The following is an 18,076-nucleotide window of genomic DNA, read 5'->3' on the forward strand; positions in this document are numbered from 1 at the left end:
TCATGTTGGAGGCCCCCCACCCCCAATAAAAAACACTTGAAACAAATATGATTCCTAACCTTTTTATTTATACAACATTTAATTTTAAATTTAGTATATTTTTACTTACACAGTACACAAGTTTGGACAAATGACTATTTTTAATGTTTTTGAAAGAAGTCTCTTATGCTCATCAAGCCTGGATTTATTTGATCAAAAATACAGAAAAATAATATAGTGAAATATTATTACAATTTAAAATAATGGTTTTCTATTTTACTTTAAAATATATTTCTGTGATGCAAAGCTGAATTTAGTGTCACATGATCCTTCAGAAAACTTTATAATATTCTGATTTATTATCAAATGTTAGAAATGGTGCTTAATATTTATTTTATAACATGTGATACTTTTTTTCAGGATTTTTTGATTATTAAAAAGTTGTTTTAAAAAAGTCTTCACTATCACTTTTATATATTTAACACATCCTTGCTGAATATTCCTGTTTTTCTGTATTTTTGATCCAATAAATGCAGGCTTGAAGAGCATAATAGGAAACTTCTTTCAGAAACATTAAAAATAGTAATGGGTCCAGACTTTTTACTGGTAGCCTACTACATCAAACTTTATCTAAGGTAATCTCTTTTTTGTTTAATGAAGATGTTATTGTTCTTCTTGTTATTTTGCTGTTTTATTCAGTTTATTCACAGTTCCAGAATAGCACTTCAGTAGATGAACATGAACGTGCTTTTATAAATGTTTTCATAGCTACGTTATGGGCAGGATGTTTCCCTCCCATTTAATCAATATTGACTGCAGATATTGTCATATTATTAATATCAGTAATATGATATTATGTATTGCATTGCTACCTTAAATATGCTATACACAAATCAAGTGGAAGAGAAAGATACGATCGCTACTGAGCAGAAAAAAAATTCTAAACTAATATTCGTATAGGCTAGGATGTCAGGGTATTATCTAATCATCAGCATCAGAATATAGAAGATAGACCCATAGATATGAGATCTTTTATTTGAAACATTTAAAAATGTTGCAGTGTGTTGGTTTTTTAACTTTGAATACAAACGTCTTGTCTTTTACTTTTGTAGCTTTTTTATTAGTCAGCTCCCAACGCGATGTTATTCATTGTACGCGCAAATTCAAAGCGTCGCGTCTGGGCACGTTAATGACGCTCGCGCTCTTTTAAACTCGTAGACTAACAAAGCGATGAATTATTTTTCCAGAAATGACGCTGATCTACAGTAGCCCACAAGTTTATATTTAAAATACATTGCAATCACTCCAAAATCGATGACCTGCATTACGAAATGTGCTTCTTTGCGTGCCTATTTAGGCTTTTGCTTCGCACTCGCAGCACCTGATGGATGCGTTCGTTGACCGCCCCTGACCGCCGCTGACGTCCCCTCGGACTTAACTGGCTGGCGCCTCGCGTTAATGTGATATAATGTAACAGTCTATGGTTTAGATAAACATCGTCACTATTTTTAGTTATTTAATAAATTTTGAAATAAATTGTAGATAGGACATTTGAACATTTATTTATTTTTATTTATTTATTTTTTTTGTCCCTCTGTCTGGGCCCCATCCCGCCAATCGGGCCCTAGGCACGTGCCTAGTTTGCCTTTGCGTTAATCCGGCTCTGCCTGCACCATGAGTCACAACGCCATGGCAACAAGACCTCAGGAAGCAGAGGCCCAATAGCTTCCAACACACACAGACACATTGTTAAAGAGTTTGTTTCGGAGACTGAGAAACTGCACTCCAACTTTCAAAATAGTCAAACATTTGTGAGTCCTGCAGTAAGTAAGTTACTGGTTATCTATGCATCTCGATTTGCTATGAGTAAATTAATGAGATGTGTGTAAATCAACATCACCATTTACAGGCTGATAATTTACGCTCCGTCAGATTTTCAACACTGTAATCAAATTTAACATTTAAAAGAGTTACAATTTCTCCAACACCTGACACACGCACGCACACACATACACACACACACACACACACACACACACACACACACACACACACACACACACACACACATACACACACAGCATGAATGGATCAGATGAAGAACAGAATGAGAAACTCAAGAAAGGGATGTTGAACCGGTTAAAATTCAGCACACAATTAATTGTTTCTATACTGAACTAATACAATACAATACAATACAACTATACCTAACCCTCACACAAATGTTTTGCATTTTTAGACTTTTATAAAGACATTACACAGTATGTTTAATTAGATACACACTGTAAATGATTTTCCACTTTACTATCCTTCTTCAGGTTTTACAATCTATCTTTCATATTCTCTCTTCATCACACACACACACACACACACACACACACACACACACACACACACACACACACACACACACACACACACACACACACACACACACACACACACACACACACACACACACACACACACACACACACACACACACACACACACACACACACACACACACACACACACACACACACACACACACACACACACACACACACACACACACACACACAGCATATGGCCATTCAGTCTAAATCTTTTCTCTTGCTCTTATTGGCAGAGCTGCGTCTAACACTGTTTTATGGCATGAAGCACAAACTGGTGTGACTGTCTGTGTCCATCTGCTAGTCTAAAAGGATTGTTTTGCCCAGATGTTCGAGCTCATTTGTACATGTTTTCTTCAATTGACTCTTTTCTTTGACTGACTATTTTTAATTAATTTGACAGTTTTGAGGACACTGATCATTTCTAATGATAACACAATGTATTTGATTGATACCATGGTACTTAATGATTCCCATTATCATTTACTTAAGCAATAAGCAACTCAAGGCCATGCATTACAGTGATTTCATTGTACTTATGATTCCTAAATGGTAAAATCACTGTAATGCAGCTTGTTTTTATAAAATGGTGCCAACAACATTATAATAAGAAACACCAATGTTTAGCAAATAGTTGAATTTATTAGTTGGAATAATTAGAATTTTATCTATCAGAATTACATATAATTATTTAATATAATTTTTTATATAATATAATGTTTTTTTTTTTTTTTTTTTTTTTTACTTTCTATTAATCAAAGAATCCTGTATCATGGTTTCCATAATTTTTTTTTTGCAGCAACTCTTTGAACAGTTTTCTTCCTCAATCGCTTTGATTAATTTTCTTTTTAACAGTCTTAACATTCTCTAAACTGCAACTGTTCTATGGGACATCACAACTATTGCATGTCTGCAAAATGTAATAACTCAGCCAGAACATTTAAAGGGTAACTAAACCCTAAACCAACTTTTTTTAGTGAATGATCTGTAAGAATGGGGCTTTATTAGTGCTGTTCATTGATTCAAGTAATTTTTTTGACATTTGTGTTTAAAGTATTTTAATTTTACTAAATATGGTGTAAAACGTCTGAGTGCTGCCCTCTTCAGGTTGAACAGTGGCTACTGCAGTTGAATTTTCCTATTGGAAGTTGTGGTACACTCTGACGTCAGAGAGTACCAGCTAACCACGCCCTTGCCTGCAGAGAGATACGTCTCAGATGCACGCCCCCTCTCCACTGGGCTCTGCCTACTTTTCCAGCATTTTTCAAATATTGCCAGTGGGTGGAGTCAGGCTCTGACCAGGGGTTTAGTTACCCTTTAATTTAACTGCTTCTAAAACCAGTTATTGTGTCAGGAAATTGGCCAATGACACCAAAATGAAAAGTTGTTATCTCATGTGAGCCAATGTTACATGTCTGTTTGTTTTTGGACTCTATTCTTTGTTTCTTTTGTTCAGTTTCCCGCCATTCATTTGTTCCCATGGTAACCCTCCTCATTAGTTCTTTTGGTTCAGCTGTGTCTCAATTATCTTGTCAATCAGTTCCTCCCTGTCACCTGTGTATTTAAAGTCCAACTGAAATCAAAATTGACCCTATTTACTTTGTTAGCGTATATTACTAGTCTTGTGGTGAAAAATTAATCCGTGCAAGTTAATACACAGAAAAAAATTGTTTGCCGTCGTAATGTTTAATCAAAGTCTGAAAAGTTACTTCCGGTCTGGAATGGCGTTCCTTCTCTGATGATGTAGGTTTGACGGCTTGGGTTGGGAAACGCTTAACCACTCCCCTCAAACCGTTAGTCTGTTATGAGTGAGAGATGGAGAGAAGGAGAGCTAGAGTAAAACCCTGCCCTCTGTTCAATATTCCTTTTCACTGGGAAATGTGTGACAACACTGGAGAAAAGTCGTTTGCAATTTCCGGTTCACGCGGACTTTAAGTCTTAGTCTTGTACTGTCTAGTTGTCTGTCTTCGTCTTTGGCTGCGTTCCAGTCCACTTTTAGACACGCACTTGCTAACTTCCCTAAGCACTTCCTGTCGGGGGAATCCCTGCCGCCATTTTGAAGTGTGTGGGTGGAGTCAGGCTCTGACCAGGGGTTTAGTTACCCTTTAGCATGGTCCAATTCAGAATATTGCAAAGGTTCCTCCAGTAGTGGGCACTCATGCAACGTAAGCAATGACGTACATCCGAGTGAACGAGATGGAGGGAAGTTAGCGAGTGAAGGGCATGACAATTTTGGACTGGAACGCAGCCTTTGTTGGATGGTTGTTTTTGAGTTTCTCTTCCTGTTCCTTGTGGGTTTTGATTAAAAGACTATTTCCTGGAATCATCCTTCGTCGTGTGCTTCATTGACACAGCCGTACTGTTCAAAATGTTTAGAAGGTTTTTATTTCACCATGGCAGTCAGCCTGGGAAATACAAAAAATGTGAAAAATTCATCATACTGTATATAAATTTCATCTTTGTTTTACTTTTTTGTTGACACTGAATGTCCGCTTTATCAAGCTGAATGCGGTTGTGTGTCAAATACAGTTATAGAGTTTAATAGAGTTTTTTTAAATACAGATTTCAACAGTTTACTAGGGAAAGTCAATAGTACACCGGAAAAGAGTATGCACATTTATATATAATATAATGTGCTAAGTGTAGACAGAAAACTTTCTATGCCATAGATATTTATGGAAAATACATATACAGTATGTCTGATAGATTTTGATAACTGAATGACCATTTTGCATGAGATGGCTCACACGATGAAATAATGTTTAGAAGTTGTGAAGACAATTTCACCAAGAATCAACATCAGTTTTCATCACTAAGCCATGTGAATTGTGTTACTGACTGTGCAACGTTTGCACATGTGCTAAAAAATGTAAATATATTTTTTTTTACAAATTATACAGCATGGCCTCAAATACTGTACAATATTGCTTTTACAGCTACTACAAAAAGGATACTCCAATAAAATATTAAGAACAAAATGTTTATTAAGTCTGAACTATCTGTTCTATAAAAGGTATTTCACATGGTACTCCAATGTTCTTAAAATACCATGTCCAAAAGTGTACATGTCTGAAGAAAATAATACTACAGAAATGATTTCCACTTCTTTGATAGTGATGGCTAACACTGAGACTTTCCAACACTGTCTTTGATATATTCTCACTATAATTGTGTTTTCCTACTGGCAACTGCCACTGAAGACCTACAATAAACTCTCACAGTAACTGAGTTAGAGTGACCCAAGTTCTTTCTTATTCAGCTTGTTCATCACAAACACACAGTCCTATTCACCTCAGTCCAGAACAAATCACTATATATGGACACACGTCTCTGTATTCAAAATATTAAATTACTCTAAGGTTTCATGAGGCCTAAAAATATCTTGTCAAAATTCATTACCTCAGCACCTACACACACACACACACAAACACACGCACGCAAATATGAGGATTTGGACACCGTAAAACGAGCCCACCGTCTGACACAATAAACACAATACAGTAACAATACTGTTTTTGTGTGCGTGTCTGGCAGAGGTTTACCACATTTCCTCTGAGGAAGACACTCCTTATTCACACAGACACACACACCTTTAATGGGGAGGAATTATAATCACCTGAAGCAGCTGGTGTGAGGATGTTTCACTACCTAAGTTGGGCCGGTGGGATGATAGAGAATAAAGATATGTATTCATGTGTATGCTTTCTCTTTTTCCGCTATGAGTTTTGCAGATGTAGCATATTTACTGCAGTAACATCAGACCCACCGCCCCTCCCAGTGTCTTATTTCACACATACTCAACAATGCTTATCTTTACAGCCGACCTTGTGGTGTACATGACAAAAGAGAAAGAGGAAATGTTCATATGATCTTAGAGTGTAATAAAGTTCCCCCTCCTAATGAATTATAGAAATAAAGGTGGAGTCGCAGCGTTGGCAGAACGCCAGGAGAATCGTCAAAGGAGCGAAGTAAACAGCTCTGTGATTGGTGGGATGAAATGAACATGCTCCTGCCAGACGTTCGTTTGGCATTCCACAGACGTGTCTCCTCAGAGAACCAGATACAGCATCCAAACATCTCCAGACGTGCCAAAACGACCTCACAGTTTACACTATAATAATAACAGACTACACTGACCGTATCAACATATCAGATGATGTCATTCAGCACACACTGTCTGTTCTCTTCATTACACGCGTGACTCTAATAACGTTTAATAACTGGACTGTACGAACATTATGATAAAAACACAGACAATGGAAATCAGACAGCAGATCAGAGAAAACACACATCAACATGTTCAATGTTCTGGTGAATCTCACAAAAACATATCCAGGCCACATTCCTCCAATGAATTCCTCTACAGAAGTTGAAACAGTTTGCGCAAACTAACGTTGCACAAAATAACTTCACAAATGTTTAAAAGGGCGAATCTCTTACAGTTTAGGTCATAATCCACCCCAAAATCAACAACAAAATAAATAGACTAAAAATCATACTGATAATTTTTTTCATTACGTTAGCACATTTCCCCCACAAAAATCTCCTTACCATAATATGGTAAAGTAAATTACTCTAGTCTAGTGGAATGATTTTTTTTTTTTTAATCAGCATAAGTTCTAGGGCAGGTATAATAAATACTACCAGGATGTATAAATATTTTGCTTCATTGTTTTCTTTCTAGGACAGTAATGAGAAAGATAATCTTTTTCACTATGGTAATAATACATATTTGAATACTTAATTAATGCTCAACTGTCATGAAATGTCACAATGCAAAATTGATGGTTAATTAAAATAGCCTTCATTTTTAGGACCATTAATTTTTTTAACAAAATATCATTTAATTATTAATTTTTTTATTTTGGGTTGAAAAATAACCCAAAATTATGAAAATGGCTTGACCATTGTTGTGAATTCATGGAGTTAAAAGTCACTCTGTGTTTGTGTAAAAATTATTATTATTATTTTTTTTTTGAAAGGTGGTGGTTTTCAGAAACAGAATATATGTGTACATTTACAGCTATATGTCTGTAAAATTCATGTTTTAAATTCAGCTGTGTGAATGATATGATTTTTACACATTTCACGCAGTGTAATCTTAACTTAGAAGTCTATGGTTTCTACAGTCAAGAAAAAAACACCAAAGTATGTTTTTTACACTTTTTTTGTTTGTTTTTTGCTCTGAAACTGCTCTACAATTCATGAAGTGTATACAATCGTTTGTGTCTGCTTTGTGTATCCACATGTTTTGTGTGTGTGAGAGAGAGAGTACTGTATACGTTTGTGTGGTAGCTTCAGTAAATCTCTGGTCATGTTTGCATGTTTGTTGGTCTCTTCATTCTATCCACTCTATCCTCAAACACCACACACTAAGCGAGGGGTGGTTGTGAACAAACATGCATGCATGTGGGAGTGTGTACGCATGCATTTGAAACTCTTGTGTGTGCATGTGTTATAGTGAATTTGTGTGCTCTTGTTTACATGTGCATAAGCCTGTGTTTTTTTATGCATGTGTATGTGCATAATACTGTATATGTATGTCTGGGGGTGTGTTTGCATGCGTCCATGATATTATGAGTTCCATCAGTGTGTGAATAAGTGTATGGGTCTCTAACACACACAAGGAGAAATCCAAACACAGTATACTTACACTGCAATTCCTCACATATCCAAGCTTAGATAGAAAAGAAAACACACAATCAATATCTGTCTCACTATGATGGCATGAGGTCTAAATCTAAATGAGGTTCATTGCTGAATATTCTTGTGTTGGGGGTAAATCAGACTTTCAGAAATATTACACATTATTAATCATAACTAAGAAAATTAACAGGATAGAAGTAAACTTAGCAATTGCTCTGTGAGGGATATAGAGAGTTAGCTTATAATTTCTGTAATTTTATCAAACAGGGTGAAGTGAGACAAACTAATATTACAAAACATCACAGAGATTATCTAATTCTAATCCATTGCTAATACTCAAAGCTGCTTATGTTTTCCCCCCAGCAAAATTATTGCATTTTCTTAGTAAAAGGTAATATATTCTATAAATGTAAATAATATAAAAAACTAAAATGATGTAAAGTGATATTTGATAAATGAAAACTAACCAATATGATAATCTCAATCTTTAAAATTGTGAGTATATTTTATACAGTTATGTTTGAAGAGAACACTAAAATGTACTGCATAATAGGAATAACCCATGCCATCAGCTTGTCTTTGTGAACCAACCATGTTCAAAAGTATCAGTAAAGTACAAATAGGCCTACCAATGAATGAAAATGAAAAATTACTTAGTGTTTCAAGCTGAGAAGGACTCTAGAAATCTAAAAAATGACTGTAAATGTGATACCTGCTTAAAATCTACAGAAAAAAATAATGTCTTATAATGTGTCATTTAACAGAGTAAGAGTCATTTACAGTTTTGAGCCAAAGAATTTAGTAACACTGAAAAAGGTTAAGGCAGAACAGAAGAAGTGACATCAGACAGAAGGAGCCTGATTGGCTGAGGGGACAGGAAGAGGTGGAGACTGGGCGTTTACCTTGTTGCGTTTGAAGTAGGCACGTCGACAGGCGGCGAAGCATTTCTCACTACAGAAACTCTTCAGTTCAGAGCCCATACTGAGAGAATAACGCTTCACTCCCACCTTCTGACACCACGCACACATTATCTGAACATTAGAGGTGTCCTCCTCTGAGAGAGAGAGAGAGAAACAGAAAAATAAAGAATATATAAGGATCTATTCAGTCAACTATTTGAAACATAGTCAAATTTTACAACATGCATCGTTGATGACTGAAACACAGAGAAGTGAGATAGACTGAAGTGCTTTTGCAATTCATAGTAGAGAAGTGTGATGTCATATACCAGATAGTCACCTCAAGAACTATTTAATTTTCCACCCTTACACATTTAGACACTGATTCATATATATATGATGCAGATACACATATACTCAGGGCTTTTCACACTGTGCTTAACCCCCTAGATATCGTTGTTCTAAACCTCGCTTTTAACCCCAGGTAAAGTGTGTTTAATGATGAAAGGGAATCTTTCCCTCACCAATCCACAAGGGGTTAAGAGAAACCTGTCATCATGCATCACCCCACACACTTCAAGAATATATACACATGTTTCTTGGTGTGTGTGCGTCAGTCAATCTGCCTACATCACATGTCATTAGATATTAGATCTTTCCCATCGTGCTCCACTAACAACCAAAGGCTTGGGGGCACGAGTGTTCGGGTTTGGATGTTTGAAGTGTGTTGCATGCATGTGTGTGTGTTTGGTAATAGGGGTGAGGGGACCACAAAGATACACACACATTGATTCAAATATAACCGACATTGCCACAACAGAAAACTGTTCATTTTTTGGCGTTTTCAATCTTCTGAGATTCCCAACCTCAGATTCAGATTCAGTGTGTGACTGTTTTAATGCATCTGCCCATGTCAAATGATTTCTCCTCAGAGATCTTTTACACTCTCACCCTCTAGCAGCTGCTTAATGATCAGATCAATCTAAGTGTGTGGAGAGAAAATGTCTGCCCATTAGACTTAACCTTTCCTTTCACCCCTCTCTCTCTCTCTCTCTCTCTCTCTCTCTCTCTCTCTCTCTCTCTCTCTCTCTCTCTCTCTCTCTCTCTCTCTCTCTCTCTCTCTCTCTCTCTCTCTCTCTCTCTCTCTCTCTCTCTCTCTCTCTCTCTCTCTCTCTCTCTCTCTCTCTCTCTCTCTCTCTCTCTCTCTCTCTCTCTCTCTCTTTTGTAATGAGTGCGTAGACCAAATTATATTTTAAGATAGAAATCAATTCAGAATTATGTTAAATATTTCTCCATAGGCTAAACTCTGAGCATAAAATGTACTTCAGTAGTCAGATCCACTTCTGACCAACCAAATTAAACTCAGTGCAAGGGGAGGAGAGTCAGACCACAACCCAAAATCAAGTAAAACTTTTTTTCAGTCGTTTCTGCATCCCAAGTTGAAACTACAGCATTCTCTCAACCAATGGTGTGAGATGGGGATAGGGATACCTATTTGAGACTTTGACTAACTTACTGTTTGAAACAAGTAATTCATGATTTAAAGGGATAGAAGCAGGGCCTAAAACGTTTTGCCACACATGCCAATGGCCGGTGACTTAAGAAAATTTACTGGCCATGAAAGTGTTTTTGCAAAACACAGACACCAACATTTAGGAGAGATGGTATTTATGTGAAAATTGACAATTTTCAGGCACAGAAATGTAATGTGTAAAAGAAATTTAACAGTAATTAAATGTAAAATAACACTGGCTGCATAGTCTTCACTGTATAAACTAAACCGATTAAATCTTATTAAAGTTATAAAGCAGTAAGTGATTTTCTCTTTGTCTTTTGTTGTTTGATTAACATTAATGAGACAGACAGGAGCAGGAATATTAGGCTGCTGTCACTTTAAGACCTGCACGGATCCAATATACTGATATATACACATGCGTTTTCTTTCTAAACTATTTACGTTCACTTAAGTCATAACCGACTGTTTACTAGGATACTTTGTGAATTTGTCCTTTCAAGTGCAAGAATATGTGAAAGAGAGCTCAATTTCATATTCGCGTACTGCCTGAAATGCGGCTTTCTAGGCACGCTCTTAGGATGTTTGCGCACCGAAAACTTAACACAGCGTTCAAGTAATGAATGATTTCCCTTTCGCATCTTCTTGCTCTTGAATATTTAAATTGGCAAGGCTTAAACTTCTGTGACGATGCAGCACTGGCCCGTTAATTTTAGGCCCTAGATTGAACACTCAAAAATTCTGTAATCATTTACCTACCCTTGTGTCATTCCAAATTAATTGTTTTTCTTCTATGGAATAAAAAAAGGAGTTATTTTGCAGTGTGGACCAAATTATCTGATTTCACCCACTGTTATAGTGCATTTTTGACATGTTGGGAGCTTGATGGTCTTCCCCCGCCCCATTTAAAAAAGCTGTAGATGCACAAAAGAACATTCTGCATAAAAATAAAAAATCATCTTTTTTGTTTCACAGAAGAAAGAAAGTCATTTGCGCTTAGAATAGAATGAGTAAATGATAAAATACTATTTTTTTTGCATGAACTATTCCTTTATGATTCCAAAACTTGGACTATAAGCTGTATAATATGCAAGCTTAAAAAAACACTTCATCTATACAAATTGTAATGTACAGTACTTTTTGTTCTCATGTCTTGAAGCAATTTTTATAATTTGAAAGAAACAGCAATAGAAGCTTTGATTCAGCAGGCTGGAAAAACGATGTAAAAAATTAAGACAGAAAGAGCTCGCCTAACAAACAGCATCATACAGAGCAACAAAGACTCAAAGTGTTCCTCTAAAACCCTCAAAATACAAACATCCTAATATAAAACTGTTGCCATGACACTTCTGTTTGTTTTTCCTCAGCACAGTCTCATTGCTCCATCCGAATCCTTAATTTAAGAGAGATTGTGCAAATGTGTGTGTGTTTGTGGAACATCCAGTGGTAGAGCTGCACATACCTGCACTTCAAAAGCCCTCTGTCACTATGCGCATGCTCATGAATTATTCAAGAGGGCCACAGGCAAGGGGCGGGGATGGGGAGGGGGGGAGTTGGCTTCTGTTGCCGTGGTAGTTAGCGAGTCTACACCATCTGTTTCTCACCACATCACACACATTAACGCACACATAAATACGAGCGCACATACATAGGCACACACACACACAAATACACCAGTGCACGGTACACTGGTTTAGGGATGCACTTCACCATGGTGCCGCCCCATTAGACACCATGACTGTAGTCTGCTGCGCTACAACACAGCGTGTGCTCAACCAACAATGAATGTGGACTCTCAGCATTATATTTAGATTTATCATCAAGGACATTTTTATATATAAATAATACTGTCTAATATTAAATATAAAAACTCTGACTGAGAATGCTGAAAGAACAACCTGTCAGTAACTACATTTAAGTTTCAAAAACCTTATACCTTATACCTTATACACACAAAACATGCTTCATTTTGAGACAGAAATCACTGAAAGTGAGTCACATGTTGATTCAGAAATCAGCTCGAATGATTCAATGAGTTAATTCAATAAAAGATTCGGCAGACCGATTCAAAACCGTAACTATGGGCTTCGTCCGAATTCACATACTCTCTGAGTAGGGTACTTCTTTTGAATAAGTAATTACTTTGCAAGTGTTTTTCATATTAAACTATGTTATTCCCTTAACTAAGACGAGTTGATACATACCTCTCTCGTCTCAGTGCGTGCACTCAATCGCTCTGGCGCGTGGCGACACTTTGATAGCACTTAGCTTAGCCCAGTTCATTCATTAGGGACCAAACAGAGATGAAGTTAGAAGCGACCAAACACCTCCACGTTTTCCCTATTTAAATACAGTTACACGAGTAGTTACACGACCAAGTGTGGTGACACAAAATAAAACGTGGCACTTTTCTAAGCAGGTAAAAATGATAACTATAATGTATGGCGGAATAGCACTTGAAGTTGGAAGCACTTCGACTCAGCGCAGTAAAAAGTCAACTCGTCTTAGTTAAGGGAATAACATAGTTTAATATGAAAAAACGGTGAAGTATCCCTTTAAAAATGTATGTTCTATATGGTATGAGTGTGTGTAATAATATAGATGTACTACATTCGTCATGCCATTCACAAATCCTCTCCCGTGGCATCATAGAACTGTAAAGTGTTCATTGAATGCACACTTCAGGATCTCGCTGGAAGTAGGTCAGGGGTGTCCAATCCTGCACCTGGAGGGCCACTGTCCTGCAGAGTTCAGCTTCAACCCCAATTAAACACACCTGCACCAGATAATCTAGCTCTTACTCGGCATACTAGAAACATCCAGGCATGTGTTGAGGCAAGTTGGAACTAAACTCTGCTGGACAGGGGCCCTCTAGGACTGAGTTTGGACACCCCTGTACATATGCTGTCTTATAGGTAAAAACTGGGCATAAATACCATCTCAAGTCACCTGACGGATATAAAGTATGAAACCTGGGATTACATTTACCCAGCGTTAAAAAGAAGTATGAAGTGCCTTCTGTACAGTTGTATGTGTGTGTATAAGTTAGATGCTCAAATACTTCTATTATGTTTCTTACCTGCTGGTGCTTTAATCAGAGGGGGCGGGATTAAGGGCACTATGATTGGCAGGCCTCCGTGCTCTTTAGAGGAGGAGGGGTTTACAGACGCTTCGCCAGTCACTCCATTCCGTGACATCGGGGTAGAGCTAGAGCTGTTGGCGTGTGGAGGAGAACCACTGCTGTTCTCCACTGTTGATGCTTTTGGCAAAGAGTTCTCTAGAGAGGAGAGAGTGGTAATGGCGAGTCGGTTATGTCTCACGAACCAGTCACAGTGTGAAATACATGAGGTTAGTGGGATCTATGCTATTTGTTGTGCGAAATGCCATCGGTAGGTTTGACTGTCATCAAATTCAAAAGGTCATGATCATTTCATTGTAGTCAATTAGAAATCATCATTTACATTTACATTCTAAAATGGTTAGAACAAACCATGGTCCATGTTATTCCAAATTTTTCCGAAACAAATCACTCTCTGAAATTGCTTTTCTTTTCCGCTGACACCACTTAGGCCACAGGGGTTGTTGGAAAAAGCCATATAGTTATTTGGGCATTATTTGAACAATCTTGCATTCAGGTCTGGCTCTATTCTGGTATATAACACTTTCCTGATGGATAAAATTGAGTACTGATATATTTTTATTATTTTATTATTAGTAGCATTTACCTTTTTTCCTGTTGGATATGCTGTTTTACTGAAAAAATATCACATTACAGAAGTAAGAAAATATGAAACAGGGTTTCATACTGACTAAAGATTTGGCATGCATGTTCAATATTCACCGTGTATGAAGATGTTATACATCTTTCTTTGTGATTAGTGTTTCATTTTTAAATTCACAAGTCATTCACAACTCTGGAGCCTGAGACTAGCGATATCTCAAACGCACACCCCATATTACTGTTTTGACCTGATGCATGACAGAAAACTGATTAAATAGCTCTCGCAGAGTCCCGAGAAGACATTCCCATACTACACATACACACATCCACCTGCAGCAAATAAGACAAGATTCAACAAGAGCACCCAAACAGATTACTGGTAGATAGCAGAAAAAGTCCATTTGTTACTCTAACGGCTCGTTTAAAGACGATCACGGCTAAACGAGTTAATTAAGTCTCATTGTCCTTCGCCTAATCTCTCCACTTCCAGCTACGTCAACTAACAATAGTGAAATATCGTAATCTGCGGCTGTGGATTTGTCTGATGGAAGGAAAGTAATTACGGAGAGCATCACATGGCAGGCGTGGTAGGTTGGAGAAATGTGGCTGAGTGCATGTTAGCCGGGAAGCGTCTAACGCCTAAATCACCATTTTCCTTAATGGAGGCTGGAGTATGGACTTAGCAAGGAATTAGCCAGCTCATTGTTTCAGCATCTCTTTCTCTGTCCCCATAGGGCCGCAGAAAAAAATGGCTGACAGTTTAAGACTCTCTAATGCTCTGGCACGGAGGCCAGCCAGGAGACAGCATGGAGGGTGCAAAGATAAAGCTGCGGGTTAATCGGAGTGCTCTCGGGGGAACGACAGAGGAAGTTCAGGAATTTAACAGTGCGTTCTCTTTTTAACATTTAAAATCTGACAGTCCTTGCTTTGGGTCCTGTCCTTGTCAGGATTTTGTGTCTTATTATTACGTCCCAGAATTCCCTCTAGGCTCTTTCTGAAAACAGGTTTGTGAAATGAACCTGATACAAAGAATTTATGGGGAATTAAGGGATGATAAGATAAAAATAAATGAATACAAGTTCTGCATATTAGTGTCAAGTGAGGGTCCAGAAGGTATAGTTAGATACTGAAACTTTCTCTGAATACATAAGTGTGAAGAGTACTGGGTTGAGAGTTCAGTTACTCATGGTGCGTAAATAATCAAATTGTCTTGACAACTAATCAAAATTACACTACCATTCAGAAGATTAAGGTTGGTATGATTTTTGAAACAAGTTTGTTTTTGAAACAAGTATCTTATGCTCACCGAGGCTGCATTTATTTGATCAAAAATATAGTAAATATATGAATGTTCTGAGGTATCATTACAACTTAAAATAACGTTTTTATTTTAATATATTTTAAAATGTTATGTATTCCGGTGATGGCAAAGGTGAAATGAAAACTGATGTGCTGCTGAGATTTTTGTGGAAACTGTGATACATTTATGTCAGGATTATTTGAAGAGTATAAAAAAACTTACTTTTGAACTTGTACTATTGTGGTTTTGTTGTGCTAGCTTTTGAGACCATCCTTTGCTATGTGTAAATCTTCTTTTGCCTGCCTGCCGTGGGTCGTGAAGGCCTATCTGTGTCAGATCTCACCTTTCAGGACAGAAATGTGTTGCCGCATTTCTCCGTCAGGGTAGTTGCGGATCTCTATGTCGTCTGAGTCTCGTAACTCCACTTTGTCATATCCGTACCATCCAAGCAACTCATTCATGGTGTTTTCGGCAAAACTCTGCAGAGAGAGAGAGAACAATTTAAAATGCAATTTTCAATTTCGATTTTTTTTTTATCTGTAAGGATTCAACAAATTGATGACATTGCAGATACTGCTTATGCATCATAGGTTAAATCGACTAAAACCATTTTTTATATATATATATCAGAATTATTGATTTCATAATCCATTCTTACTGAACACAAACACACAGAGTGAATCTTAAATAGTAAATAATTGCAGTCTCTTTAGGAGGTGTTGCTGCATTGACACAATCAATGTAAAAAAGAAAAAAAAACTCTTGATTGGCAGATTTTGCAATGCGGATAAACAAAAATCTCCACAGGGAATCTTATGTTTGTGTGGCTACTGTGAACCAGGGCCAAAAGGATTTTCATCCAAGAAATCCTCTACAGTGGCTCAACGATAGACAAAATCTGACTGGAAATAGCTTCAGACGTTTCAGCTCCATATCCCTTTAAGAATGAAATCTGGAGAGGCTATAAACTGTCCAGGGCATCAAACAAACATCTTGCAAACAACACTTAAGCCAGACAACCAGAGAGCAGAGGAGGAAGACGCATTATTAACAAATCAGAGCTGACCGGACCAGAGCAGAATCATGTAGCTTTAACATACAAACAACATGGGCCATACTTTGAGTAGTTTACATTTTAATACCCATTTGCCCTATTCAAATCTTCAAAGAAGACTAATTTTAAGGAATCATCTCAAAAAAGTAGTTATACATGTCAAATATATTTGTAAATGTTTGCTTAATGAATAAAAGCCTGCTTATATTCTGTGTAGACTTAGAGTTAGTGCATGGTTATGGTGTTAGTTTTATTTGTAGAGAAAGTATAAATCAAAGGTTACACGTTATTTCGATTTCGGTCCACTTTGGACATTAACTATAAGTAACTTTGCAACTAACTCTCATTAGAGTATTAGTAGACTGTTAGGTGTTAGTGATCGGGTTAGTAGAATAAGTTGACATATAATTGCAAAGTTACTTATAGTGATGTGGGAGCATCAAAATAAAGTGTTAGCAGATATTAAGAAGACACTCTAATGACTGGTAGTTGACATGTAGTTGCAATATTGTAAAATGACATTAAATATATAAATTATATTAAATTATAAATTTATTTTTATTTGTTTTAAAATCTCAGTGTATTCATCTCTAAGGCATACAGTAAATGAGCATCTAAACATTCAGATATGTATTTATTTCCATATATGTATTATTTATTTTTGTCAGTTTTTCTGTTCTAGTCAATCTGAGGGAGGCTCTCACCATCAAGTAGGGCGAGTTGCCATGGAGATTGCCTGCCTGCCCCGCCCCTGGGAGGGGCCGATTGGACGGGACCTGATGAGAAACGAGTCAACAACTGTCAATCAAACATAGAAACTGTCAGTCAATCGCATTAAACTGTCAAGCAGCACAGGCCTACTATTGTTCTATGTTGTCGGATACATACTTATTCAAGGCTTTAACATTTACTATAGTAAATCACCATATCGTACAGTAACAATTTTACTCTCCAGCGTAAACTACAATGATAAACATACACGCACATATGATCTAAAAGAAAACAGGCCGAATGAGGGATTCACTCTTATTGAGGCGTAATAAAGAAACAAATGATTTTTCATAACTCTTGAATAGCTGTACAGCATATATAAAGCACACAGCACATCTCCACTCCTCCCCTGCACTTCCTCTGTATGGCCACCAGGTGTCTGTCCTGCCCCTGCCTCTGGTCTCTGTAAGGTGAGGCTTCTGTTTTAGGATCGAGTTCACAAGGTCATTCACAAATCAGTAATCACACCTTGTCCACAGGAAAACCTCCTAGACGGTATCAGCACAGCACGGATCAATCTAGAATCACCTGAGCTCCGCTCTAAAGTGTTTCTGGGCACTTCAAGAGTCTTGATTGGGAACACCAGCTGAGCTGAGTTTAGAGGTGCCCAGAATTTCCTCAAGAGGGCTGACCTGACTTGCAGTGTTAACAAGTTGTATATACTGGTTGTATATATGTATACAGTACCGGTCAAAAGTTTGGAAACATTACTATTTTTTATGTTTTTGAAAGAAGTCTCTAATGCTCCTCAAGCCTGCATTTATTTGATTAAATACACAGAAAAGAAATGTGAAATATTATTACAGTTGTGCTGCTTA

The 18,076-nt window shown here is 37.2% G+C and overlaps 1 protein-coding gene across 2 annotated transcripts in view; it reads right to left on the reverse strand.

The window, feature by feature from the left end:
• The window catches only part of sobpa (sine oculis binding protein homolog a), a 39,359-nt gene that overhangs the window by 13,869 nt on the left and 7,414 nt on the right, over positions 1-18,076 (reverse strand). The window contains exons 2-6 of one of the 2 annotated variants that reach the window (XM_081350584.1): positions 17,192-17,263; positions 15,777-15,912; positions 13,492-13,689; positions 8,903-9,054; positions 8,008-8,031 (exon numbers count right to left, since the gene is read on the reverse strand). In XM_081350584.1, the coding sequence (XP_081206710.1) occupies positions 8,008-8,031; positions 8,903-9,054; positions 13,492-13,689; positions 15,777-15,912; positions 17,192-17,263 (582 nt within the window). The remainder of the gene's footprint in view (positions 1-8,007; positions 8,032-8,902; positions 9,055-13,491; positions 13,690-15,776; positions 15,913-17,191; positions 17,264-18,076) is intronic. The other variant, XM_081350585.1, reaches the window with a different exon arrangement.

The sequence above is a fragment of the Scardinius erythrophthalmus genome, assembly GCF_964197995.2.
Source record: "Scardinius erythrophthalmus genome assembly, chromosome: 21".
Classification (NCBI taxonomy): domain Eukaryota; kingdom Metazoa; phylum Chordata; class Actinopteri; order Cypriniformes; family Leuciscidae; genus Scardinius; species Scardinius erythrophthalmus.